Source organism: Malus domestica, chromosome 06 (genome assembly GCF_042453785.1).
Source record: "Malus domestica chromosome 06, GDT2T_hap1".
NCBI lineage: Eukaryota > Viridiplantae > Streptophyta > Magnoliopsida > Rosales > Rosaceae > Malus > Malus domestica.
The window spans coordinates 20,880,663-20,907,173 of record NC_091666.1 but is presented as its reverse complement, the minus strand read 5'-3'; the positions used below and the strand labels follow the sequence as shown (position 1 = coordinate 20,907,173).

Genomic DNA, 26,511 nt, shown 5'->3' with positions numbered 1-26,511 from the left:
AATTGGAAGTACACGAAGTAGCCCAACCTCTTTATAAGCTCTTACAAAGTTTCTATTTCCACTTATGTGAGACTCTTTTACCTATACAACCTCACACCAATTATTGCTTGTTTTCCTATAACCTAGTTCTATATTGCTAGTTGATCTTTATTTTGTTCAAAATTATCCACGTCATATTAATTGGAGGGTGAACCTGCAGTACAGGTTACAAAGACAAGATGTCCCAAGTCATCTAACAAGAAATTTGAAACCAATGCTTGCAACTTGCAGGACTGATAATATATATATATATATATATAAAATATATAAGCTCCTTCCCCAGGCATGGGCATTCGAGTGGCAATCATACAAAAGATCTCCAAAAAGAAACGAGTTATGGAGGATAGGAAAGAAACCTCCTCAAAGACAAGAATTTATGTGGAAACGGTTTATTGTTATCGTAGCCTTCTAATTTAACAAAGTCTTATAAAGAAATTTTACACGACTTAATATTAATAATCTAAAATGATGTGCCATGAAAATGACTCACACTACCTTAGCAACTGGCTAATGTAAACGTCAAGCTGAGGGAAGATAGTTGAGGAATATTGGCTAGTTGAAGAATATTGGCTACTTGTAATTTGGTCCACCATCACTGTATATGACCACCGTCATGATCATATCATTTCATTGTTACAAAATTCTACTTTTGGCGTTTATTATATAGGGTTATCCTTTTCCTACCAAACTCGCAGCTACCTAGGAAAATTAGGAATTTAGTTAGAAAAATCGTTCTTGGTTTTTGGTCTTTGGTTTTGTAGACTATTTACGTGTACCACGCGGGATTGCAAGGACAAAAGGACTCGCTCGCTGGGATTTGAGAAACCCTAGTTTGAACTAGTCTGTTTTTTTTGGTCGAATAGTTTGAACTAGTCTTTACTCGTACCGAATTGTACTACATATATATATATATATATATTAGTTTGCGTGACAGCTTGTTTACATAAACTGTATATTTGCTTCATGTCTCAGCTAGTGAATCTCCCATCGTCGTCCATCGCAGTTATCTGCAACAGGTCCCTCTGAAGGAAAACTTTAAAAGATAAGACAATTAAAATAAATCTTTTTCTTGAGTGGGTAACTCCTAATACGTACTTGATTCTTTCAACGAGACCCCCCAACTCTGTGTGTTTCTATCACTCTGTTATATATAAGGGGATCATATTTTTTACAAGAATGGGGACTACTAGTATGGCCCACTCCATTACATCTTTTTACAACAGTCTGATCGTCGAAGTTTTAAGTCTTTATATATTCATAAATCTAATAGTTTAAAACTTAGTGCCTAATATTTTTATTTTTTTTTTTGGAAGAGCTTAGTGCCTAATATTTAGTGTCATAGATTATTCCCCTATATATATATAACATCTATCTATCTATCAATATTAGGGTGATTCTTTTGTCAACAGATGCTTGTCTTACACTCGTAGTCTCTAAAAGATCAGAACCAATTATATAGCATCTACTTCGAGAATTTAAGTATTGTACACGTTATTAGTCTAATCCTTTGTAAGAACTACCCGTAATAATGAACTTGCAAAATAAATCTCTTTATCATAAAGAGATTCGTTGTTCCTGACCTTGCTTCACCTTAATTATTATTTGAACAAGTAAAAGGTATGTCTTGGTCCGAGTGGGGATAACATTTCTCTTCTGCATGTTCATGGAGTTTTGAAAAACCCAAATATCTCAAAGATTGAGGGGTAGGATATTTATCAAACGAATTGCACTCCTTCGTATACGTCAGGAGTCCATTGATGAGAAGGGTCTGGGGAAAGCTTGAACCCAATTCCTACAGTGATGAATATAAGCGTAATTGAAATTCCTGGGGAATTATACATTTGTGTATTGATAAGACCATTCACTATTTCTTGAAGCTGAATCTCTTCCCTGGATGAACCATATAGCCAAGAGAAACCGTGAACCAAAATAGAAGAGCTTGCCCCACCCATGAGTAAATACTTCGTAGTAGCCTTATGAAACTGTACATCTTTCTTGGTATATCCAGATGATAGGTAGGAGCATAAGCTGAAACATTCTAGAGCTACAAAAATAGTTATCAAATCGTTAACACCGCATAAAAAATTCCTCCTAGAGTAGTTGTTAATACGAATAACAGAAACTCTGTTATAGCCATTTCTGTACATTCAATGTAATCTACAGATAGAGGAATACATAGAGTTGAACATAGTAAAATAAGAAATTGAAAGATTTCGTTAAAATTGTTCGTTTAGAAATTTCCCGAAAAGCTAATCGTAGGTTCTTCTCTCCATTGGAACAATAGAGCCGTTATGCTCATTACTAAATTTGTTCAGGAGATGAAATATAACCAAGCATATATCTATAAACATAATAGTATAATAAACATGAATTGAAATAAACAGATAAGTAATGGATAATTTGCTGCTGAAATTAAGGAGATAAAGAACATAAGGCAGACTTACATTTATAATTAATCTTCAAATGAGAGTAATACACACAACGTCATTACAAAAGGGCTGAAGCCTCTCACACTTGAACTGAATTGCACGCTCACACTTTAGACTATAATTATTTTTTATTTTTTACGATCTGAAGAAAAGCTTGGTTACAACTGAGCAGCAAGGCTCCTTAAATAACAAAACTAGAAACAAGACGATGAACTACGGAACTTTCAAATCTTGTTGAAGTAGAGGGTCACCATAAGCAGCCTTGCACAGTGCGCGGCGTCTTCATCTTATGAGGTGGATTTGACTCAGCTTCAATGCAAAAGGAAATGCTACTATTTAAAGGATTAGACCAACGCTCATAGCTACAGGAAAAGTAGCCAATTATTCAAAAAATAGAATAATTCTTATATCTCTTGACTTCTAAGAGCTGGAAAGGAGACATCTAGACACCTCCTTGCTTTGAGGAATGGACAGAAGAATCCCATAACAATCATCTCCATTATCTTCTGCAATGTCTTCTTCCATCTGTTGCTAGGAAGACGTGGATGCTGAAGTCATTTCTTCATCCAGGTAATTGAGGTCAAGAAGTTGTAAGACCTTTTTCCAGATCTGCTTTAGAAGAGTATGAGCTAGAATGCTCAATTAAAGACTTAAGTTTTTGAGCCTTGAAGAGAGTATTTGATGTCGGTAGAGATGATTTATCTTTACGAGTTCTTTCATTCGTGATTCTTCTGGCCTAAAAGGAATGAGGCTTCAGGTGTTCTTGATTAAACTTGCCCACCAATGAACATAAATCGTTCTCTCTAGCTGAGGAACATAGCTCCAAGCGTCATCATAATCTTCATCGAAATCATGGGACCATTTCAGGATCTAAGAGAGTTCATAAATCATCATGGAAAATTTGCGAAGGAACCCAGCTGGGTTAGCTATTTTCTGCAGCTTCAAGTTCGGAAGCATAGGGATGGTACGGTATTTTCTTGTGTAATATGCTACTGAATTACAATTTGTTCTTATGTAGAAACTTACAAAGATCGATCCGTTTATGGTGTATTTTAGCTTGCAACGTGAAGTGGCTAAGGCTGCGAGGCGAAGACGTAGAGCTCATACCCGAACAAGCTTTAGTTCCACTGAAACCTAAGGATCTCCAGATTGCTAAGAGCCTGGTGTCGTCTACCTCCCCATCATTGCAAAATTAAGTTGTTCATTTTTCGTTGAATTAGCTTCTGAAAACATCTGCATTGCAGGAGAACTACAGAGCAGAGCTGACATTGATGGTTGAGAGTGGGCAGAGAGCAGAGATTGAAGCTCTGTATTCTCATGGTTATGATTACCTGGGCAAGTTCATAGCAAGAAAGCCCAAAATTATCATTGTAACTCGACACTTGTAGCCATGTAAAGTGTAGGCTTTGGGTTGCATTGTAGCCTTGAGATGGCGACAACGGAAAGCGAATGACAACGAAATCACTGATAAAGAAAAAAACGAATTGCATACTCCTATCTTCTTAGTTAACAATCATAACAATGTGAAAACAACTCTACAAATGATGTTTACAATAAGTCGTATCCTCTCACCGAAATGGAAACAACAGAAGTACAAATGACACTGATTTTACTACAACAGAACTACTCCGGGTGATCCCCATATGAATTTAATTGTACACTAGACTTATCTGCAAATGTACGAATCACGATGCGGAAATCTCAAAATCGGCTAAGAAAAAGAATGACCTCTCAATATTTTTTAACAAAATCTTCAGCCCCTCCTCGACCTGAGACTTACTTTTTTTCCTTCCAGCATGAAAGTTTTGCTGCCGTCCAGCTGCACACAAAATCAACAAATTCATGGCTTGCATGGACACAAAAAAAAACGAAAAGATACTGAAAAAAACTCCAAATTCAGAAAGGGCATGCTTCCTTGCCATTTATCGGTGACCGAGCACCCCCTCAATAATAGTGAGATAAGTGCAACTTTACGAGGTCCAAGGATTTTATAAAAGCATTCTATGCCTCGTTTTTGTTCGCATGTATTGGATTGGATTAGCCACTGCATTCAATGCATGTTGAAGCAAAAAATGGATGTCAACTTTAAAATCTAGTCCAAGTTTCCTTCCATCTCTAATCCAACCTCTAATTTCAATTTGGACAAGATTTAGAAGATGACATCCATTTCCTGCCTCAAGATACATTGACCCTTTTCAATTATCCAATCCATTCCAATACTAACCACCAAATGAGGCCATAATATTTCTTAGCTCAAACAATTAAAACATAGACCTTACTTTTTGTCTCAAATAAGCAAGAGCATCTCTCTCTGAAGAAAAGTCCGAGAAAACAGAAGACAAATGTTCGTCGATCAAAGCTTTCAACGTTTTCAGCTTCAGTGACTCTCCAGGTGCCTGGGCATGGAATAGAATTAGTGCCAGATAAATTCTGAGAATCACAAGTGCAATTTTGGAGGACTCACCTGACGAACGAGCTGTTTACAAAGCTTTTTTAGCTTCACTTTTGGTTCATTGCTAATTTCCATTTTCAACGAGTCATCTCCTTTTTGTTTCACAGGAGAACCAAGATCAGTAGAATCTTCATCATCGCTATCATTAAATGATGTCTTTTTCCCCTCAAAGTAGCAACCAGCTACTTTCTTTTTCCGGTCCCTGATGCCTAGTCCTTGCTTTCCAGTTGTGGATTTATCCTGGAAACATAAGACGCGCACATAGTGATGGTCTTACCGATAATGCAACTCTTTTAAGTAATGCACATTAAAGAAAAAGGATCCAACCAGGAAAGTACCTACCTGAACAAGATTGTAAAGATTCACTTGATCATCCTCGTAAAATATTTTTCTCTCATTACCATTTTCAGACATTTCTAATTTTCTTCTTTTCATCTCTGCTCCAAGCAAACCTCCGCGGGTAAACCCATATTTATGGCCCCACCAATCTGAAGGAATTTCTTTGCATGCTTCTCCTGTAACAATGTGATAAGATCATTACACAAAACAATGGTTCAAGCAAGCAACCAAAAAGCACAACCATTAAAAAAATGTAATCTCATAAAAACTTCATACAAAGATTTACTTTCTTTTAACACAGAAGAATCTACTTTAAACTAAAACAGTAGAACGTGATAGTAAATTGTGGGCTGTTCATATTTAAGCCCTTTATAACATCACAGTTTAGCGAAAAACACTTCAAACTCAATATTTTAGAGAAAAGCCCAATTTACTTCGTAACACCAAGGGTATTTGACAACTACGAATAAGTTAGAGCATGACAGGTAGATAAATGAGGGTTGTTCTACTACTGATCTCCTTAAGTGTTTTTCTCTTAAACTTATAGTTGCTGAGGTGTTCTATCTAATTTACCATTAAATTAGGGGTGTGATATCCACACACCCCATTTTACTTCTCACACACCTTTTTAATTTTCGGCCGTCAGATCGGATGAATTGAAGAAGATCAACGGACAGAAATCATCAAGAGGTGTGTGAGAAGTAAAATGGGGTGTGTGGATAGGACACCCCTAAATTTTAGATGCTCAACAAAATAAATATTATGGGGTCACCTTGAAGAGCATTCTCCAGCCTCAACAAAGGTTACTAAAGTATGGCTAACATAAGAGTTTCGGTGGTGGTGTTTCATGGATAACCCTAAACTTTTATTTTACCTCGGGTGTCTCCCTTCCTAGCCCTGAGCTCGGAGAAGGAAGAGATAAGAGGGTCCTATGGAGAATGTGGTCAGAAATCCATAATAGAGTCCGACCACAACGACCGAATTGATTATCTTTATGCATAAAAACAAAGAATCAGGTATCATGGCAATAAAAACAAACAATCAGGTATCTGGTCCATCGATCGTAGGAGTCAACTGATGATTTGAAATACTAAATGCTTAACTTCCTTCTATGTACATCTACTCCAGGTTATTACCTTCAGGGAAAATAACTTGAATCTCAGATGCCTTGTCTGACTCTACTTCTCCATCCAGATCGAAATTAATCCCTGGAGACGCTGCCCTTCTGACCTGCAGCATGCATGTAACACCATGGTTAGTAATGACATAAATGAGGCAATTCAGTATCACTTTCCCTGTGGTCGAGTAGCCTTGGCAACTGGCTCCTTAACATCATGAGGCAATTCAGTATCACTTTCCTCTTGAGTGGCGTTCGCCTCACCAACTATAAGACAAACAAAGACAATACTCCTCAAACTACCATATCATAATTCTTCACACTCCTCAAATACAATACCCAAGTTAATCTCGGCATATACATACCTTCATCACTGGGTTGCGCTGCTTGCTGCCAATCAAAAGAAAAATGAACAAATAAACACCATATGCCACACGTCGGGAAAGCTTAAAGTATACTTGAAATTGATTGAATTAGGTTTCAAAAAAATGTAAAAAGCTTACAACTTTCAATCTTTTGAGGATGCTATCGAATTGAGTTGTATCGAATGCCCATTGGTTAGGCTTCTCTACACCAACACCTATTCAATACAATCATATTAACACAGACCTATAAATTTTCTGTTTCCATTCACCAAAAAGCAAATAATAATAAATAAAAAAGTTGCCATTTCCAAGTTAATTTATTACTTCAAACAAGCAACTCAACAAGCAGAAAATTGAAACGATAACATATATATAAACACAAACGCATATACGTATATGTATATATAGAAAGAGATAGGACAAACCAGCATTGTCCTGCTTGTTTTTTACTCTGACATAACCTTTGATCCCCTGCTTGTCTTTCCCAAGACCTTCTCCTTCTTCCCATCCCTATATTTACAAAACCCCAATGAGTAATTACCTTAAGTAAAAATAAAAGCCCAAATAAAATGGAAAAAAAAATTGAAAAGCATGTGGGATTATACTGAAGAGAGACAGGGGAGCACCATTTGTTTCATGAGGCGGAAAGCGGCGGATTTTCTGGCGACGCCGACGTAACAGAGGGGGGCTTCGGCGGCCGCCATGGTTAGGGTTTTGCTTCTCCGACTCCGGCGACCCACCAGCCACGATCTGCGCCCGTCTCTGTTTTTGTTCCGGGTGTCGAGGAGTAAAGAGAAAAAGGAAGTTGCAGAGCGAAAGCTCCAAACCTAATGGAGGAACTCTCAGGGACTCAATACGAGGTCGTTTCGGGTTTTCCAACTTGTTTGGGTTGGGTTTCAGACTCGCGAGTCAAAATATAGGTACAAAGGTTTGGGCCGTTTGGCATTCAAATAAGGTTTTGGAACATAATTCATAATTTCTGAACGGGTTTTATTCACAACTCACATCTCACTTTACTACCTCTAAATAATGTTTTGACATCTCTTCATCTGCAAATAATTCTCGATGTGAAAATATACATTGGTCCTTGAAATTTGAATACAAAAAAGTGGATCACCAAGGTTCCAAATGAATTGGCTTATTCGAAAAAACTTTTTTTTTAGAAGATCTATCGCGTGTCTGGTAATACATGGTTCTACTCTGCAGAGAACTTCGATTCATTTTCTTAAAGCCCATCCACTTCATCATAAACGATCCGCTTAACCCGAAATGGTGAAAGTTGAATTTCACCTACTTAAAATTTGAATTTTGTGACACTTTCATACGGTTTTGGATCAAAACTAATTATTTTCTTTTCATCTTTTTGGACTTTGTTAGCCCAATTACAACATAAAATTTCATTATTGCTAAATAATCCTTATATTCAATATGTCACCGAACTTCAAAGTTCAACAACTAATATAGTTACAACTCAAGAATGAATAACTTCAAAGTTCTATCAACCTTTAAATTCGACATCCTTCTCTAATTATTAGCCAATAAGAGAACTATACAAGTGAAATAAATATATAAGATGTCGGTTTGATTCGATTTATAACCAGTTTACTAAAAATAAAATTTAAAATTTAAAATTAAAATTAAAAAAAAACCTCAAAATTGTAACCAGACTAATTGACTACAGTTCTGTTGGATTTTGGACTGTTTACTCTTTCTTTGATCAAAATCAAAATCAAAATCAAATGGCCGTTATAATTATGAGATGGGATTTGAACTTATATCGTCGTACAAAACTTAATATTTTTCCATTGCTATAGTAAAGGGCATGTGAGTTTAAATGTACTATTTATGTCAGTAGTTGAGCCAACAAATAAATCCATAGCCAAAGTTTTTAAAATCTTAACCACCTTAGGACGATAAACAATGAATGAGAATTATTCCTCCTTTACAAATTAGGACGGTGGGTGGAAGAGGTGGCACAACACAAAAGACATAGGGTCCTCCTGCCCTTCCTATATAAACATGGCAAACAATCACCAGACGCACCTCTGCGTCGCCAGCGTGTTCTAGAACCCGCGTGTCCCTAGATTGAGGTGCATTTTTGATGGGGTCTTTGTTCGGTGACTGGCCGTCGTACAACCCTCACAACTTCAGCCAGCTCCGACCATCCGATCCTTCAAACCCTTCTGTGAGTTTTCACTTTCTGAAATTCTGAATCAAACCCCTTTTTCCACCTTCTTATTCAAGCTGAATAGTCGTGCAAAGATTTCGTTTTTGTTGAAGTTCTTGATTTTTCTGAATTGGGTGGTTCTTAATTCAGTTAAAGGTGAGGAATTGTGGTTTTTCTGTCTGCATCAAGTTTATTTCTGGGACCTGTTTGAATTTCATAGGAAATTTGGAGTAATTTTTGTAATTAGTTATAACTAGGAGATTTTTGTGCAGATTTTACTTCTAAGTTTATGGTAATCGTAATTGATGTTGCAGCAATGTCATTGTAAATTTGTAATGGTAAAGTGTGTGTAGCTTAATATAAATATAGAATTTCAGGTCATAAATTTACCACTTTTGTTGAATTTCACAATCCTGAAATCGGCTTAATGATATTTGGTTAAGATGGTGCGACTGTTTGGAATTGGATCATCGTCTTGAATTATGCTATATGTTTGATTTTGTGATCAATGAACAATAAGCTGTTGTTGCTTGTGATTTGTAATATTTGGATCTAAATTACGTTCGATATTTCTGTTAATCACTTCACTGATCTCTAAAAGTTTCGTGCTTTGTTATTGCATTGATCTTATATAAGTGTAATTATCAAGATTGGTGCTTTGTTCCAGTTACGATATACTGTACTGTATTGCTCAATTCTCATAGAGTTCGTAAGAATTTTGAAATCAGAAGCATAATTCATAGCTATGCAATATCTCATAATTTTTAACATTCGGATTGAAGTTACATGGTTAATTTACCATTTTCATGAAGCTGATTCACTGGCTTTCTTAGTTAAGGTAGAAATACTAGCATTTAAAGAGCGTCCTAAATTAGTTTTGCCTTCCTGAATCCGAGCTATAGAGAATATCCGCATAACCTGTCAGATATAAGGTGTTTTTCTTGTCTTCTGATTGGCGGGTTCTTGTCAAAACCAACCCAAAACCAAAACCAATCGGTAATGGGTGGAGAGACCTGATTCAAGTTTAAACTGTGAGATGTGTGGTTACTATATTCTCATCATTGCCATTCACGTATAGTGGAACTAAGACCAACACGTGTGGTTAGCAATGTTAGGGCACATGAAGTGTGTGTGAACAAAGACACGGAATGAATTGTCCACTGCCATGTTTAATTTTCAACATAAACTTCTGGTGCTTGAGCTTTTTCCGGAAATGGTTGATATGTGCTATAGCTGAATTTTGGATTTGTTTCAAACCAACTGAGCTGGCATTGTGGGCCACTAGGACGAAATCACTGAAAACGTTACAATGTTACAAACATAGAAATATAGTAAGTCGGAGAAAATTACACGTGCTCTTTACATCTCATACTCTAATTATAGAGAGAAGCACGATTTTTGGTAAAAGGTTGCTTCGTGATGATTCTGAGTCATACGTTCATACATTCTGGTGGGTATCAGCCATTGTTTGGCTTGAGTTAGTGTTGATGTAGTGAAACGAGCCTATCTAATGAAAATTATCTCTCTGTTCCAACCACCAGACTAGTATATATTTGAGCTTATATTCTGCTAATAGAATTATAAACAATTTAATTACAGCTGAAGAGTGCTGGCTGCTTTGCTGTTGGACCTGCTTTTGGTCACGGCCCCAGATTAGGATGGAATGTTCATTGCTCAAGTAATATTTATAGCCTTTCATGGGTCCCTAGGGTACTCGTAGATGCATCTTCAAAAACTGAAGGGATATAATCAATCTAATTATTGCTTTCTTGTTCTTTTAGCAGCCAAAAGAAAAAAGGAAAACGAGAAGATGTTATGAGTTATGCTATGATGTAAAGTGATCAAAGTCAAATGCATTCTTTTCTTCTTTTTAAGTAATGCTTCCATTTTTGTCTGTAGAAAATGACACCTGCAACCTACTATCCTACTCACAACCGGACTCTTCCGCCACCTGATCAAGGTATTAATGAATTTGTATTTCCTTAGTGTTTCATTCTGGATTGTTATTCTTTTCTATTATTTCCCTATTTTTCCCATTTCTGTTGATTAATTTTCCTTTCCGTGTTGTATTATTGTGACTCTTTGAGAAAGGTCCATTCTAGTTAGTTAAGCTTTTTAAAATAAATCCTGAAAACTGCAAGTTGATCTGTTCTGGACGTGGTTTTGACTCTAGATATTCGTTAGGCAATGTGAAATCGTGTAGTTTGACAACGTGAAATTGACCCTATCAAAACCCCTTTGCAGTGATAACTAATGAAGCCAAGAATATCCTTTTGAGGCACATGTATCAGCATTCTGAAGAGAAGGTACTTGATCAGCATTACATCCGCACTTGACGCCCGGTTTCCCCCTTTTCACATGAATGCTTACATACACATGATTGAGAGAGTGAGAGAGGCTTTCTTCTAGTTTTTCATGGACTTTTTCATTGCAGTTGAGACAAAAGCGGGCAGCGCCAGAAAAACTCTCACCGGAGCCTGTATGCAAGCAACAGAGGTATTCTGTCTCAGATACTGCCTAATAAGCTAAACTGCCTCTGACACTTTCCAAATGGGCATGACTTGTTTGTTGCTGAAAATTAGAAGCTCAAACAAACCCATCGATGTGAATAGTATTGTCAGTGTCAAAGATGCGCGGTGTGTGCCTCGTCGCAGACAGAAGGGGTTAATGCTTGCGCGTTTGTGTGTAAACTAAGCTATACAGCTTAAAAAGGAATGAAATCGTTAGATATACGCTTTGCTCTATGTTCTCTTGCCTTAGCACCATTGGCTTTGCTTGGTATAGAGATTGGATTGGAATGGATAACCCTCTAAATTCAAGGTGTTTTGAAGGTAGAAGGGGAATGATTTTTCAACGAGGGGATTAAAAGGAATTAGACTTGAAGAAAACTTATCCCTTCTAATTTGCTCATTTCGGAAGGATTGGAATGGACAGTTTTTCTTGTAGAGTAATCAATCTCCTTCCTCCAAGTTTGCCACATAATTTTCATTCCTTTTAAACATATCGTGAAAATGGTTATTCATCCATTCCAATTCAATCTTCTATACCAAACAAGGCCATGGAGAGAGGAACCATGTTCCACGCAGAAAATGAATGCATAAATTTAGGCGCAGAAATGATTCTTATATGAAATGGGTTCATATTACCTCTATCTCATGAAAGCAAATAAACATGCGAACATACAAGGCTTGTTTGTCTTTGTATTTGGCAATTTTACACTGCCAAAATTGTAATTATTATTCTCCAAATCAATTTCCAGAAATGGAGATAACAAAATTGGTTCATCCTCCATCTATCCATGGATTAAGTTTAGGTTAGGTTTGGTATTGAGTGACTTTAAAAAAAGTGGGTACGAAAAAAAGTTGGGAGAGTTTTTGGTGTTTGGTAAACACTCCAAATCAGCTTTATTTCAAAGTTTTAGACGAAAAAAAGCTAAAAATGGGAAGCTGCAAAAAGCAGCTTCTTGTGAAAACACGGAGCTACAATAATTTTATTAATGAAATTTTCAAATTGCTAACATTGCCCTCCGTTCTCTCTGCCTTCTCTCTCTCGCACACCCTCCTTTCCTAGAACATTTAGAGATTCATGCACGCCCTCTTCTCCTCTGTTGCTTGCCGCTGCACCTCTTCCTCTTCCTCTTCCTCCTTTTCCTCTCTCTCCGTCGGTCTCAGCGCCACAAACACTGTCGTCGCCTTCCCTCATTCTCTCGCCGTCGCCTTCCCTCCTTCCTTACGTCGAATCCTTATGACAATGAATCCAGAACGAAATCGCGCTAAAGCTAGGACGTCACCCGTAAGTGGCGCGTTGTGTGGCCCGAGCACAGTGATAAGTGAGCAAGGGTCGCTGTATCTCCATCGGCACCCGGATGCAGTGTTAAATGAGCAAGGGGGCCATAGAAACTTCTTTTCGAACGACTCCACTCAAAGTTGTTTGGGAGCATATGCTCCTATCAACTTTACACAGGACACACAAAAGAAGTACTTTGATCCTATTAGACGGGGGATGGTGAAGAAGTTAGGACAGAATGGTAGAGTTCAAGAGAGTAGAATGCGTTTAGGAACGTGGAATATAGGAACCTTAACTGGAAAATCTATGGAAGTAGTGGAAGTTATGGTGAGGAGAATGATAAATATTATGTGCCTACAAGAAACTAAATGGGTTGGTCTTAAGGCAAAGGATCTAGAAAACTCAGGGTTTAAGCTTTGGTATTCGGGCACAAATAGAACGAGAAACGGTGTTGGCATCATTGTGGACAAGACCTTGACACAAGATGTTGTAGATGTCAAGAGGGTAGTAGATAGAATCATGGCAATCAAGATTGTAATAGGACAAGAACTCATCAATGTGATTAGTGCGTACGCACGTCAAGTAGGGTTGGATACGAGTTCGAAGGAGAAATTTTGGGAAGACCTTGGAGACTTGGTGCAAGGAATTGCTCAGACGGAGAAGTTATTTATAGGAGGAGATTTAAATGGACACGTGGGCAGGGAGACAGGCAACTATGGAGGTTTTCATGGTGGCCATGGTTTTGGGGAGATAAATGAGGATGGGGAAGCTATCTTGGATTTTGCAATGGCATATGATCTCTTCTTAGCCAACACCTTCTTTAAGAAGAGAGAAGAACATGTAATCACCTACAAGAGTGGGTCGTCAAAAACACAAATAGATTTTCTTCTAATGAGGAAAGGGGATCGTATAACTTGTAAGGATTGCAAAGTTATACCGGGGGAGAGCTTGGCTAATCAACATCGCTTGTTGGTGATGGATGTACATATCAAAAGAGTGAGAAAAAAGAACAAGACTTGGAAGTGCCCAAAGACTAGATGGTGGAATCTAAAAGGAGAAAAACAAGTCATTTTCAAAGAGCAAGTAATCACCCAGTGTGTGTGGGATAGAGAGGGGGAAGCTAGCCAAATGTGGGATTCCATGACTAGCTGTATCCGAAAAGTAGCAAAAGAGGTATTAGGAGAGTCCAAGGGTTTTGCTCCACACCAAAAGGAATCTTGGTGGTGGAATGAGGAGGTACAAACAAAGGTGAAGGCTAAGAAGGAATGTTGTAAAGCCTTATACAAGGATAGGACCGATGAAAATGGTGAAAGGTATAGAAAAGCGAAGCAAGAGGCGAAGAAAGCTATGAGAGAAGCTAAGTTAGCGGCTTATGACGATATGTATAAGCGACTAGATACCAAAGAAGGAGAGTTGGATATCTATAAACTAGCTAGAGCAAGGGAAAAGAAGACAATGGACCTAAACCAAGTGAGGTGCATCAAGGATGAGGATGGAAAAGTTCTTGCTACAGAGAACGGGGTTAAAGACAGATGGAGAGGTTATTTTCATAATCTTTTCAATGAAGGACATGAAAGAAGTACTCCTTTAGGGGAGTTGAGTAACTCAGAAGAGTGTAGAAACTACTCATTTTATCGTCGAATCAGGAAGGAAGAAGTGGTTGTAGCTTTGAAGAAGATGAAGCATAGAAAAGTAGTGGGCCCAGACGATATACCGATTGAAATGTGGAAAGCCTTGGGAGAGACAGGTATAGCATGGCTCACTGACCTTTTCAATAGGATTTTGAAAACGAAGAAGATGCCAAACGAGTGGCGAAAGAGCACCTTGGTGCCTATTTACAAGAATAAGGGCGACGTACAAAATTGCATGAACTATAGGGGTATTAAACTAATGAGTCATACAATGAAGCTTTGGGAGAGAGTCATTGAGCATAGATTGAGGCAAGAGACATGGGTTTCGGACAACCAATTCGGGTTCATGCCAGGGCGCTCAACCATGGAGGCAATCTATCTCTTACGAAGATTGATGGAAAGATATAGAGATGGGAAAAAGGATTTACACATGGTCTTTATAGATTTGGAAAAAGCGTATGATAAGGTCCCAAGAGACATTCTTTGGAGGATTTTAGAGAAGAAAAGAGTACGAGTAGCATATATCCAAGATATAAAGGATATGTATGAAGGAGCAAAGACTGCCGTAAGAACTCATGAAGGACAAACCAAAAGCTTCCCCATAACTGTAGGATTACATCAAGGCTCATCCTTAAGTTCTTACCTTTTTGCGTTGGTAATGGATGAGTTAACAGGACATATTCAAGATGATATTCCTTGGTGTATGCTTTTCGCAGACGATATAGTGTTGATAAATGAAACTCAGGAAGGGGTAAATGCGAAGCTTAACCTTTGGAGAGAAGTGTTGGAATCTAAAGGTCTTCGCCTAAGCCGATCAAAGACAGAATATATGGAGTGCAAGTTCAGTGCAAATGGAGGCCAAAATGAGTTAGGGGTGAGGATCGGAGATCAGGAAATACCAAAGAGCGACCGTTTTCGCTACCTAGGATCTATCTTGCAAAAGAACGGAGAATTAGATGGAGATCTCAACCATAGAATACAAGCTGGATGGATGAAGTGGAAGAGTGCATCCGGCGTGTTGTGTGATCGTCGTATGCCACTGAAGCTTAAGGGAAAATTTTATAGGACGGCAATAAGGCCGGCGATGCTGTATGGCACAGAATGTTGGGCGGTGAAGCACTAACACGTACATAAAATGGGTGTAGCGGAGATGAGGATGCTTCGTTGGATGTGTGGGCACACGAGAAAGGATAAGATTAGGAATGAGGATATCCGAGGTAAAGTAGGAGTAGCCGAAATTGAAGGAAAACTGAGACAAAATCGGTTACGGTGGTTTGGACATGTGCAAAGAAGGCCTACTGATGCTCCGGTTAGAAGATGCGACTACGGGACAGAGGTTCAGGGCCGAAGGGGTAGAGGAAGACCTAGGAAAACTTTGGAAGAGACTCTAAGAAAAGACTTAGAGTACTTGGATCTAACGGAGGACATGACACAGGATCGAGCACAATGGCGTTCTAAGATTCATATAGCCGACCCGACTCAGTGACTCGGATTTTTCAAGTCTCCAATCGAGAAGTTTTCCCCACTCGGGAAATTAAGGGAACACTACCTCAACCTACATGCTCCACTCACAAAGCTTCAACATACAAGCTTCAACAAAAGAAAAATTCAAAGAACTTAGTGAAGAAGGCTTTGGTGTATTTAACACAATACGTTGAAATGAAACAAAGCTTATTTATTGATATCTCTAAGAAGTTACAAATATGTACATATACACGAGTCAAAATAAACAAACAAGAGGGAGCCTTCACAAAGGTTGCTTAGGAGAAGTCTCAGCAATCGGCAGAGCCCCAGAAAGAGAAGGCACCGGAGGGGGATCATTCGGAGCCTCAGTACTGGACAGCACCCTAGAAGGAGGAGGCATCGGAGGTTGATTATTTGGAGCTTCATTACGCGGTACAGCCCCAGAAGACGAAGGCAATAAATGCCTTTGGAACAAACCCACAAACCTCTGATGATCATGTAAAATCTGACCATCAGATTCTTTCATCTGGTCAAGCTTCCTTTTCATGTTTGTAGCATAGTCATGAGCGAGCCGGTGCAACTATTTATTCTCATGCTTGAGCCCTTTAATCTCCTGTTTGAGACTCATCACTTTAGCCGCCAATGATTCAACTTGGCGGGTTCGAGCAAATAGGCGTTGGGCCATATTAGACACAGAACCTGCACACTGAACACTGAGAGCCAGAGAATCCTTAACAGCCAACTCATCAGACCGTTTGGAAAGTAGTCTGTTATCTTTGGGAGTGAGAAGGTTCCTGGCCACCACTGCAGCGGTCATATCATTCTTCATCACGGAATCCCCAATGGTAAGAGGACCAGTAGGGGATAAGAAGGATGGGCGCTATATGTTGTCTGGAGAAGGCGTGGCTGCCTCTTCAACAAGGTTCAAGTCAAAACGACGGTCGGAGGGGCCAGACATTTTCAAAAGTGTTGAAAAGAAAAGAGGTCGGACAAATCAAGATCTTAGAAATGCAAGAAGGGAGCTTCTCCTGGTGGAGATTCAAGTGCGCTTTGGAACTTAATACCAGCCTCTAAAAAATCCGCACTCGATGGAGCTTCAGAAATCGAAGAAGCGCCTGCTCAGAAATCGAAAAGGCGTTTACTTTCTCAAAAGCTGGGCTGCTCAGAGACCACGAGGGCCGATCTCAGGAATCGAAGAGACGTTTGCTTTCTCAAAAGCTGGGCTGCTCAAAGACCACGAAGGTCGATCGCAGAAATCGAAGAGGCGCTTGCTTTCTCAAAAGCTGGGCTGCTCAGAGACCACGAGGGCCGATCTCAGAAATCGAAGAGGCACCTGCTTTTTCAGCCTTGTCAGCACCTGTCACATGCACACTCAACTTTGCGGAAATTACGGGCATTCTGTCGAAGATTTCTAGTGAAGTAGAAAGCACGTGAATGTTACTGTTCAATCATTCACTTTCCACACGCAACATCAGCTCATGGGTACCACATATAACTTTGCCAAAAATCTCTGACAAAGTTTAGACACGTGAAGCTTGCAGCTCCCATTAGATCGCTATGACCAAGAAGGGTAAAAGAATAGCAAAGAAACAGCACTAACAAAGTTTAGACACATAAATTTTGAAGGTCTAGCTACCATATTATTACCCACAAGGGTAAAGGAACAGGACCATTGCTGGATAATTGGAAAGTCCCTGTGGGTCAACCTCTGTGCTCCGTGGCAAGGTAGACTAGCAAACAGGCCTAACCTTTACTCACATTCGACAAAACACTCCCAACAAGATTGCTTGCTTCAAGATCGAAGAGGCACCGTCCTCCGAATCTCAAGAGCCAGACTCCCAACATGATTACTTTCTCAAAAAACGACGAGACACCGCTCTCCGAATCTCGAGAGCCAAACTCCTAGCAGGATCGCTTTCTCAAAAATCGAAGAGGCACCGTTCTCCGAATCTCGAGAGACAGATCCCCGATAGGATTGCTTGTTCGAAAACCGAAGAGGCACCGCTTTCTCAACTTCGAGAGCCCCTTAGATAAAGCTTGTCTGTAATCCTTACACCGCTTTCTCAACTTCGAGAGCCAGATCTTCTTGGATAAAGCTTGTCTGTAATCTTCACACGTAACATCAGCTTTCCAGATACCACAGACCATTTTTTCAAAGTGCTCTGACAGAGTTAAAACACGTGAAGTTGGCAGCTCCCACTACCGTGCTATGACCAAGCAGGGTAAAAGAATAGTATTACTCCTTGTTAGGGAGACTCCTATATATGTCGACCTTCATCCTCAACGGACAGGCAGACCTGCAAAAATGCTCAACCCTTCCTCATATCTGAGAGGGCACTCCCAACGAAGTCTCTCGAAATACTTAGCTTTCTTTCCCCCCGAGAATACCTCTGCAAACAAGCTACACTAGAGCAAGAATATCTCATATCATCAGGGTTAAAAGCAAGATTATCCCATATCATGCTTTTTCCCTGTCTTTTCCTTTAGCCTTGTTCTTACCTGCAAGACAATGAGAAAGAGAGCAATCAGTCAGCACTTGGAATCAAGCTTCTAGTCCGGAACTGACTGCCTGGAACCCCATTGCTCTCGAGCACTCATCTTCAACATCTTATGCTTCCCGAGAAGATACCACATCTGCCTGAGGAACAAATAGGGCAAGTGAGAAGGATACAAGGAAGCATGTGGAGACAAGCACAACAGAACACGTGCCGATACATCCACTACTTTGTCAACAGCAAAAGTATCCCATATCAGCAGGGTCGAACGTACTCTAGATTTGATGGACTTGTTTTGACCCTCAAATTCTTCAGTCGGCCTTATACTCTGGCGGAAACACGAAAACCCTCCAGCTCAGTTCAAGAATAAGCCTGTGGAAAGTTACTTCTTCAAAAGCAAAAGTATCTCATATCACCTTTTCTCCTTTTCTTCTCTTTATCCTTCATGCTACCTGCAAGATAAGGAGAAGGATAACAATCAGCCGGAACTCGAAATCAAACTTCTGATCTGGGACTGATTGCTTGGAGCTCTGATTGCTTACCTTGTCTGTCACCCCTTTCAGCAGATCCCCTAGCTCGGCGACTTGGGGGACTCCTACTACATGGTTTGTATCGCGCTTGAACAAGCTTGAAACTACAAGTAAGCGTCAAGTGAAATTGATACATTACCTTGTGCATTTCCACCAGTTAAAGATACCACCCCTGGAGGGAGGAAGAGTACTTCCAAAGAAGATGCCACATCTACCTATGAGACAGATAAGGCAAGTGAAGACGATACCACACTTCGGTACTTAAAAGTTTCGTGATTACGAGATCATTCTTCCACAATATTTCCTAATGTCATTTGTACTAAATCATTCACTTGTACTCACTAAAGGAGAGCTTGAACCTATATACTGTGTAAATCCTTCACAATTAATGAGAACTCCTTTACTCCGTGGACGTAGCCAATCTGGATGAACCACGTACATCTTGTGTTTGCTTCCTGTCTCTATCCATTTACATACTTATCCACACTAATGACCGAAGCAATCTAGCGAAGATCACAAACTTAATATTTAAGATGATATTCTTTGGTGTATGCTTTTCGCAAACGATATAGTGTTGATAGATGAAACGCAGGAAGGGGTAAACGCGAAGCTTAACCTTTGGAGAGAAGTGTTGGAATCTAAAGGTCCTCGCCTAAGCCGATCAAAGACAAAATATATGAAGTGCAAGTTCAGTGCAAACGGAGGCCAAAATGAGTTAGGGGTGAGGATCGGAGATCAGGAAATACCAAAGAGCGACCGTTTTCGCTACCTAGGATCTATCTTGCAAAAGAACGGAGAATTTGATGGAGATCTCACCCATAGAACTGGATGGATGAAGTGGAAGAGTGCATCCGGCGTGTTGTGTGACCGTCGTAGGCCACTGAAGCTCAAGGGAAAATTTTATAGGACGGCAATAAGGCCGGCAATGCTGTATGGCATAGAATGTTGGGCGGTGAAGCATCAACACGTAGGTGTAGTGGAGATGAGGATGCTTCGTTGGATGTGTGGGCACACGAGAAAGGATAAGATTAGGAATGAGGATATCCGAGGTAAAGTAGGAGTAGCCGAAATTGAAGCAAAGAGGAGAGAAAATCGGTTACGGTGGTTTGGACATGTGCAAAGAAGGCCTACTGACGCTCCGATTCGAAGATGTGACCACGGGACAGAGGTTCAGGGCCGAAGGGGTAGAGGAAGACCTAGGAAAACTTTGGAAGAGACCCTAAGAAAAGACTTAGAGTACTTGGATCTAACGGAGGATATGACACAAAACCGAGCGCAATGGCGTTCTAGGATTCATATAGCCGACCCCACTTAGTGGGAAAAGGCTTTGTTGTTGTTGTTGTTGTTGTATTTGTTTGGATTTTTAAATTTGGGGATGGGGAGAGTGAGTGAAAGAAGGGTGGGAAAAGCGAAGGGATGAGTGTATGGGTGTCGGGAAAAAAAACTGGGGATGGAAAAAACAATTGGGGAAAAAAATAGGGTTTGTGGAGGAAACAAGAAACTTTGAGAGAGAAGTAGGAAAAATTGATTACTTCTCTATTCATTTTCCTTGACTGAATCTTGATGCATGTTAAGCGTGAGAAGTGATAATGCATGTTTGTTCCCTGAATCTTGTTTTGGATTAAAGAGTTATTTGTGTTTTTGTGGTGCTTGGCTAGGGAGAATGTGTATGCTCCATGTGAATGTTTAGAATCGATGAACACCCCTATAATAAACACATTAAAATTAAATTGCGTAAGTTTTAAGCCTAATTAACATGTTCTTATCATTCATCACCAACCATACAAGTTGAATTTTTTCTTCTTAGAATCTTATCTTAGACATGGGTTCCCTTTTGTCGTGGGACTAATTCTTATTGATATTTCCATCTTTTCTTGGTTTGTTTTATTTGTTGAACATCATTTTCATAGTGTTCCATGTCTCTTTCTATCTTCTATTTTTATTCCATAACAAGATATAAAATATATCATGGACTTGAGCCTGTTGCTCTAGTAGTGTCAAATTGCATGATCCATGTGTTAGTTAGCATAAGTCTTTTCAAAGGACACCTTCCACCACCTACCCAATCTTATATGAAATATATCATGGACTTGGAAACTTGAATTTTGGTCTTTTGTCTGCCATTAATGGCTCCCATCGTTCTTGCATCCATTAACGCTCACAGAAATTGTGCTGCAACATGAACTCACTTGTCTTTGTCCTTCTCTTGATTTCTGACCTGTCATTGCTGGCTCTAACTTCCGTTACCCTTCCCACTTCAACAAAAATCAAAGTTTTCTCATGATTGTTTTGTTTGGTAAATTTGTAAATTCAGTGTGACTACAACTACCTATTTTTCTATTACATTTACAGGTTGGTTCGCCTTATACTTTATATGTGACTCAATTTACTTTTTAAACTTATAAACCTACTAATTCAGTGTGACTACTACTACCTATATTCTGAAGGGAAATAAAAAGGATGAGTATTGAGTATTCTTATAGTCCAATATGCTAGATGACAATCCCAGTGCTGGATGGAATGCCCATATGTACTGTGTATTCTTAGAGTCCAATTTGTCTCTTTCATGTACATAATGCTTTCATGTACTGTGTATGCTTATTTGTCTCTTTCATGTACATAATGCTTTCTGGGTTATATTACAATATCATACGTTCTTGTTTTAATATATATATACAAATCACTAGTTGGTATCGATTGCAAAGAAGGGGGCATCTTCATCAAATCCTTCAACTACATGGAATGCCCACAATATATCTATATTTTGTGATGTATGCATCAAGGAGGTTGAGGCCGGACATCGTCCAGGCACTCACTTTAACAAAGAAGGATATGCAAATATTAGAGTTAATTACAAGGCAGAGACAGGGCATGATTATTAAAGAGTGCAATTGAAAAATAAGTGGGATGGACTTAAAAATGAGTGAAAGTTGTGGAAAGAGCTAGTTGGTAAAGAAACTAGCCTAGGGTGGAATTTGAGTAAGGGTACCATTAATGCCTCTGAGGAGTGGTAGAATAATAAAATTCAGGTTTGTGTATTTATCTTTTAATATGTATTATGATATCATGCAATATGTATTAACCATATTCTTTCTTACTTGTAGATAAACAAAGAATATGGAAGATTGGGAAAAAAATGCATTAGTCTTGAGATTGAGGACAAGTTAGTTATGATGTTCTCAAACATAGTTGCTACCGGTGACCATGCCTGGGCACCTTCATCTGGAGTACTACCACCAGAGACAAGAGAGGAATCTATAGGAAAAATTGATTCAAATGATGAGGAAGAAAGTGAGACTATCCAGTATCTAAGGCAAGCTACTAGGAAAAGAAAAAAAGAGCAGCTAACCAAGGAGAATTGCAAAAGAAGAAGGTTGATAAGAAAGGGAAAAAAATTGGAGGTGCTGCAAAACTTTGTGGTCAAATTGACTGTCTTATTGAAGTTTATGAAACTAGGAGTTCTACAAACTCATTGATGTCCAAACTGCATATAGGCAGTAGTATTCCGGAAGTGTTAGCAGTTGTTGCACAATTGCCTAGTTGTGAGCCACCTAGCGACTTATGGTTGTTTGCTACATGTTTATTTTGTAGTTTAGAGAAGCGAGAAGTGTTTGTCACGATAAAAGATCCTGACGTCCAACTGACTTTGTTGAAATATATGTTCAACAAACAACAATAAGGAGCTAAAACTATGAATTAGGACTATGTGTGGTTTGTACTTTGCATTAAGATTATGTGTTGAATGTTGCTACATGTTTATTGAATGTTGGATTATATGTTGAATGTTGAATTATGATTTCTTGTTAAATGTTGGATTATGACTTGTTCTTGAATGTCGGATTATGACTTCTTAGTGATTGTTGGATTATGACTTGTGGAATGTTGAATTATGTGTTAGGTTACATGTGTATATTCAATATGAACACCTCTGATGATGATGTTGAGGATTTGGAGGATGGTCTAATTATATGCGTTGTAACGAGAGCTGTTGAAACATATTATTTAAAATATGTCCACAAAACTCCATGTATGAATTCTTCCCAAACATGTAATATTTGGTTGATGGAAGTACTATAAGGAAATGATGTGCGATGCTATAGAATGTTTAGGATGAACAAAGATGTCTTTTATAAATTATCCAATGACTTGCAAACTAATTATAGATTGAAAGGTTCAAGGAAAATGAATGCAACTGAAATATTAGGAATGTTCTTGCATATGTTGGGACATGGTGTGAAAAATAGATTAGCACAATAGAGATTTCAACATTCTGGTGAGACTATTAGTAGATATTTTGGTGCTATGTTAGATATCATATGTAAGATGGCAATAGATATTATCAAACCGATAGATTCGGAGTTTCGTGGGATTCCCCAAGAAATAAGGACAGATACAAGATACATGCCTTATTTTAAGGTAAATTTTGACTCGTCTTCTAACTTATTTGCAAACTATAAGTGTAGGTTGACAGTTTTCTTCTATGTTATTTTTTGGTACCATACTTGACAAATCCCGAAACTACTGAGCACCGGTCAACGTTATACTGTCAAGGACCCAGAAGAGTTTCCTTCCAACCAGGAGGCCAATCACAGCGCGACACGTGTCGACATCAGAAGCCAATCATAGCGCGACACGTGTCAACATCAGAAGCCAATCACAACACGACACGTGTCAATGTCAGAATGAAACTAGAAACTCTTCTATAAATAGAGATCATTCTCTCACAATATTTTCGAATGTCATTTGTACTAATTCATTCACTTGTACTCATTAAAGGAGAGTTTAAACCTATGTACTTGTGTAAACCCTTCACAGTTAATGAGAACTCCTTTACTCCGTGGACGTAGCCAATCTAGGTGAACCACGTACATCTTGTGTTTGTTTCCCTGTCACTATCCATTTACATACTTATCCACATTAGTGACCGGAGCAATCTAGCGAAGGTCACAAACTTAACACTTTTTGTTGTACCAAAGTCCCTACTGATTTTATTCATCAACATTTGGCGCCGTCTGTGGGAATGACACTTATTCCCACTCTCTTCAGCTTTGCCAAGCTGGTTTCCACCATTTGTACACTTTCTTTTGACCAGGCATCCCTCTCCAACATGGGGAGCGAAAGAAGCCACAACACACAGAATGACACCCCTCTTGCACCTAGTGCGAAGCAACGAAAGAATGAAGGAAAAAGGGTTGCTCTTCAAGCTAAAGTCGATGACCTAGAAGCTCAGAATAACAAGATAGCAATAAAGAATGAGGTCCTCCAGGAGCAGTATGAAAAGCTTTTTGAGACGCTCCACGAAACTAGGCGTACTCAAACATGCGACCTCGTTGCCCCTGTGGACATGGGTACCCCCCAACATGGAGGGTCACCTCCCTTTGACTTGGGTATCCCTAATGAGGAGCGAGCTAATCATCAAAACATTGATCAACATAAGACTTCTCTCAACCCAGATGTTTCGACCTGAAGCAGGAGAAGTGGAGGAAGACACCTCCTTGCAGAAGGGTTGGAAGGATCGAAAGCCGTTTATCGTGACTGCCAAGACTTCCTAAAGCAACGTCGAGAGAATCCCCTCCACATATGCTCGAAGATCAATGACCCAAGGGTTTCTGAAAGACTCGGTCCCCTTCCACAACCCAGGCCCGCTGCCAATCTAGGGAAGGAACAACAGGTCCCAGAGGAACATGAAGGTACAAGGGACTTTGAGATATTCCGACAGACTCGCCTTAGAAGTCAGTATGGCGAGTCCAAGAAAAAACCACACGCCCTTGCTCAAACTTTCCTACTTCCAAGATGCGATAAAGACTTACGAAAGAAAATTCCAGTGGTACATGAATCCACTCAAGACCCCCTTGTCCTACAGCTCTTTGAAGAAGTAAACAAGTTGAAGGCCGAACGTCAGGCCGAGATACCTAACTGGAACCAATCTAGGCCTGGCCCTCTCATAATGAGGACCCTCGACACCCCCCTTCAAGCGAAGACAAAACAAAAGCTTGGTTTACAATTATATACTGGAAGGGATGACCCAATTGAACACCTTAACCTCTTTGAGTCCACCATGGCATATTGGATGCACACCGACAAAGAGCGATGTCTTCTTTTCCCCTCCACCCTTACTGACGGAGCTCTAAACTGGTATTGTCGTCTTCCACCTGAGACAGTAGACTCATTTGAGGAACTGAGGAAACTATTTGTTTCTCAACACATCTTCCAGACCAATCGCTTGCATTCTACAGATGACTTGTACACTATTCACCAGAAGCCGAACGAGTTACTACAAGAGTATGCCGGTTGCTTCAGCCATGAATATTCTTATTGCGCTGAGGCAGATGACAAGACCGCCCTCAAGGCCTCACGGCAGGCCTAGATGATTGTTTCTTCAAGTACATGATCAATGCCAACACTTGGAAGACTTACTCTAAAGTGATGGCATAAGCTTACAACCACGCCTCCGCTGAAGTAATGACATACTAAGGGAACCCCCATATGGTTAACACCTATCAACAAATGGGAAATGGAAGTCAAGTTCTACCAAGTAAGGAGATCTTGGCCATTCAGACACCCATTGCATTATCTCATGCCTCATTTAGCTACTCGTTAAGTCACCAAACGTATCTGTCTCTTGGTAAGAGGAAAGATTTTTACTCTCAGCATGCCCATTACAACAAGAGGGATAAAAGTTCGTATCAAGACAACCAGGGGTGAATGTATCGTCGACTATTATGACTATGGGGCCAAGCCTCACTATTTCAAAGTGGAGGACTAGGTACCGAAAGAAATGCTATTATAAAAAGGTATACACATTACAAAGTTTTGACTCTCAACCGTTTAAGATCTTTTGTCACACAAGCCATTCGGCAAATATTTAAAGAAGAGGGAATTCAGACAACTTCTTCTGAGTCTTTTGCATTCCTAGCACTGGAACACTTGGTCTACACTGACCTACCCTTATACTCCAGCTCAGAGCTTCAACATGCGTACTTTGACACAAAGTATGTAACACTAAGTGTTACAACCAACATGGTTCACATATCAAAAGCATGGATCCCTTCATGCATAGTAAAACATTCATAAGCATCACTCATATCAATCAACATAAACATCATACATTCCAACACATTCATACATAAACATTATACATTCCAACACATTCATACATAAACATCATACATTCCAACACATCCATACATAAGCCAACTGTGTTTCGAAATGGTTTAACATACTTTGTGTCTTCGACACTTGCTACAATGTGCCTCGACACCTTGCCTTTATTCTCACCAACCAGGTGATGAAATGTGAAGAAGGAAATTATCTCTGTGCCACCAACCAGGTGATAAAATGTACAACCCGTACTCTCCTTCATGCCACCAACCAGGTGATGAAATGTACAACTCGTACTCTCCTTCATACCACCAACCAGGTGATGAAATGTACAACCAGTACTCTAATATCATTTGGCAACTTGCCACTCATGCCACCAACTAGGTGAAGAAGGAACTCATCTTCATGCCACCAACCAGGTGATGAAATGCACAACCCGTACTCTAATATCATTTGGCAACTTGCCATTCATGCCACCAACCAGGTGATGAAATGTGATGAAGGAACTCACTTTCGTATCACCAACCAAGTGATGAAAGCAACTCACCATTCATTCCACCTACCGGAAGACGAATGGTACAACTTATACATGTGAA

The 26,511-nt window shown here is 39.5% G+C and overlaps 2 protein-coding genes and 1 long non-coding RNA gene across 7 annotated transcripts; 2 read left to right on the top strand and 1 right to left on the bottom strand.

Annotated features, from left to right (window-relative positions):
• The first annotated feature begins 3,300 nt into the window (after nt 1-3,300).
• On the top strand, nt 3,301-3,853 carry LOC103439196 (uncharacterized). Its single transcript, XR_011582023.1, has 3 exons — nt 3,301-3,432; nt 3,525-3,631; nt 3,713-3,853. It is a non-coding gene; the product is annotated as an uncharacterized lncRNA (long non-coding RNA).
• Nucleotides 3,854-3,936: 83 nt separating this feature from the next.
• LOC103439248 (G-patch domain-containing protein 1-like) lies at nt 3,937-7,706 on the bottom strand. The gene is made up of 10 exons (XM_070823536.1): nt 7,368-7,706; nt 7,167-7,251; nt 6,880-6,956; nt 6,742-6,766; nt 6,620-6,643; nt 6,396-6,491; nt 5,263-5,435; nt 4,933-5,160; nt 4,748-4,864; nt 3,937-4,287 (listed from the first exon to the last, which is right to left on the bottom strand). The coding sequence occupies exons 1-10, from the start codon at nt 7,443-7,445 to the stop codon at nt 4,222-4,224; spliced, it is 969 nt and encodes a 322-aa protein (XP_070679637.1). The 5' UTR covers nt 7,446-7,706; the 3' UTR covers nt 3,937-4,221.
• Nucleotides 7,707-8,616: 910 nt separating this feature from the next.
• LOC103439199 (DET1- and DDB1-associated protein 1) lies at nt 8,617-22,622 on the top strand. Of its 5 annotated transcripts, none has more exons than XM_029104707.2 (5): nt 8,617-8,926; nt 10,808-10,868; nt 11,153-11,214; nt 11,343-11,404; nt 21,919-22,622. In XM_029104707.2, exons 1-5 carry the CDS (start codon nt 8,843-8,845, stop codon nt 21,920-21,922), a joined length of 273 nt encoding a protein of 90 aa, XP_028960540.1. In that variant the 5' UTR covers nt 8,617-8,842; the 3' UTR covers nt 21,923-22,622. The 5 variants fall into 5 exon arrangements, with proteins under 5 accessions (XP_028960540.1, XP_008375965.1, XP_070679635.1 ...); XM_070823534.1 differs by lacking the exon at nt 21,919-22,622 and adding an exon at nt 10,508-10,586 and having other exon boundaries at nt 8,719-8,926; nt 11,343-11,652; XM_070823535.1 differs by lacking the exon at nt 21,919-22,622 and adding an exon at nt 10,508-10,586 and having other exon boundaries at nt 8,925-9,064; nt 11,343-11,652.
• Nucleotides 22,623-26,511: the final 3,889 nt, after the last annotated feature.

Coding starts and splice junctions, on each gene's coding strand:
- LOC103439248 (XM_070823536.1), bottom strand. CDS start 7,445: ATGGCGGCCGCCGAAGCCCCCCTCTGTTACGTCGGCGTCGCCAGAAAA. Junction 7,252..7,367: donor TCCGCCTCATGAAACAAATG/GTGCTCCCCTGT, acceptor TTGTAAATATAG/GGATGGGAAGAAGGAGAAGG. Junction 4,288..4,747: donor TTGCTTATTTGAGACAAAAA/GTAAGGTCTATG, acceptor TTTTGTGTGCAG/CTGGACGGCAGCAAAACTTT.
- LOC103439199 (XM_070823533.1), top strand. CDS start 12,494: ATGCACGCCCTCTTCTCCTCTGTTGCTTGCCGCTGCACCTCTTCCTCT.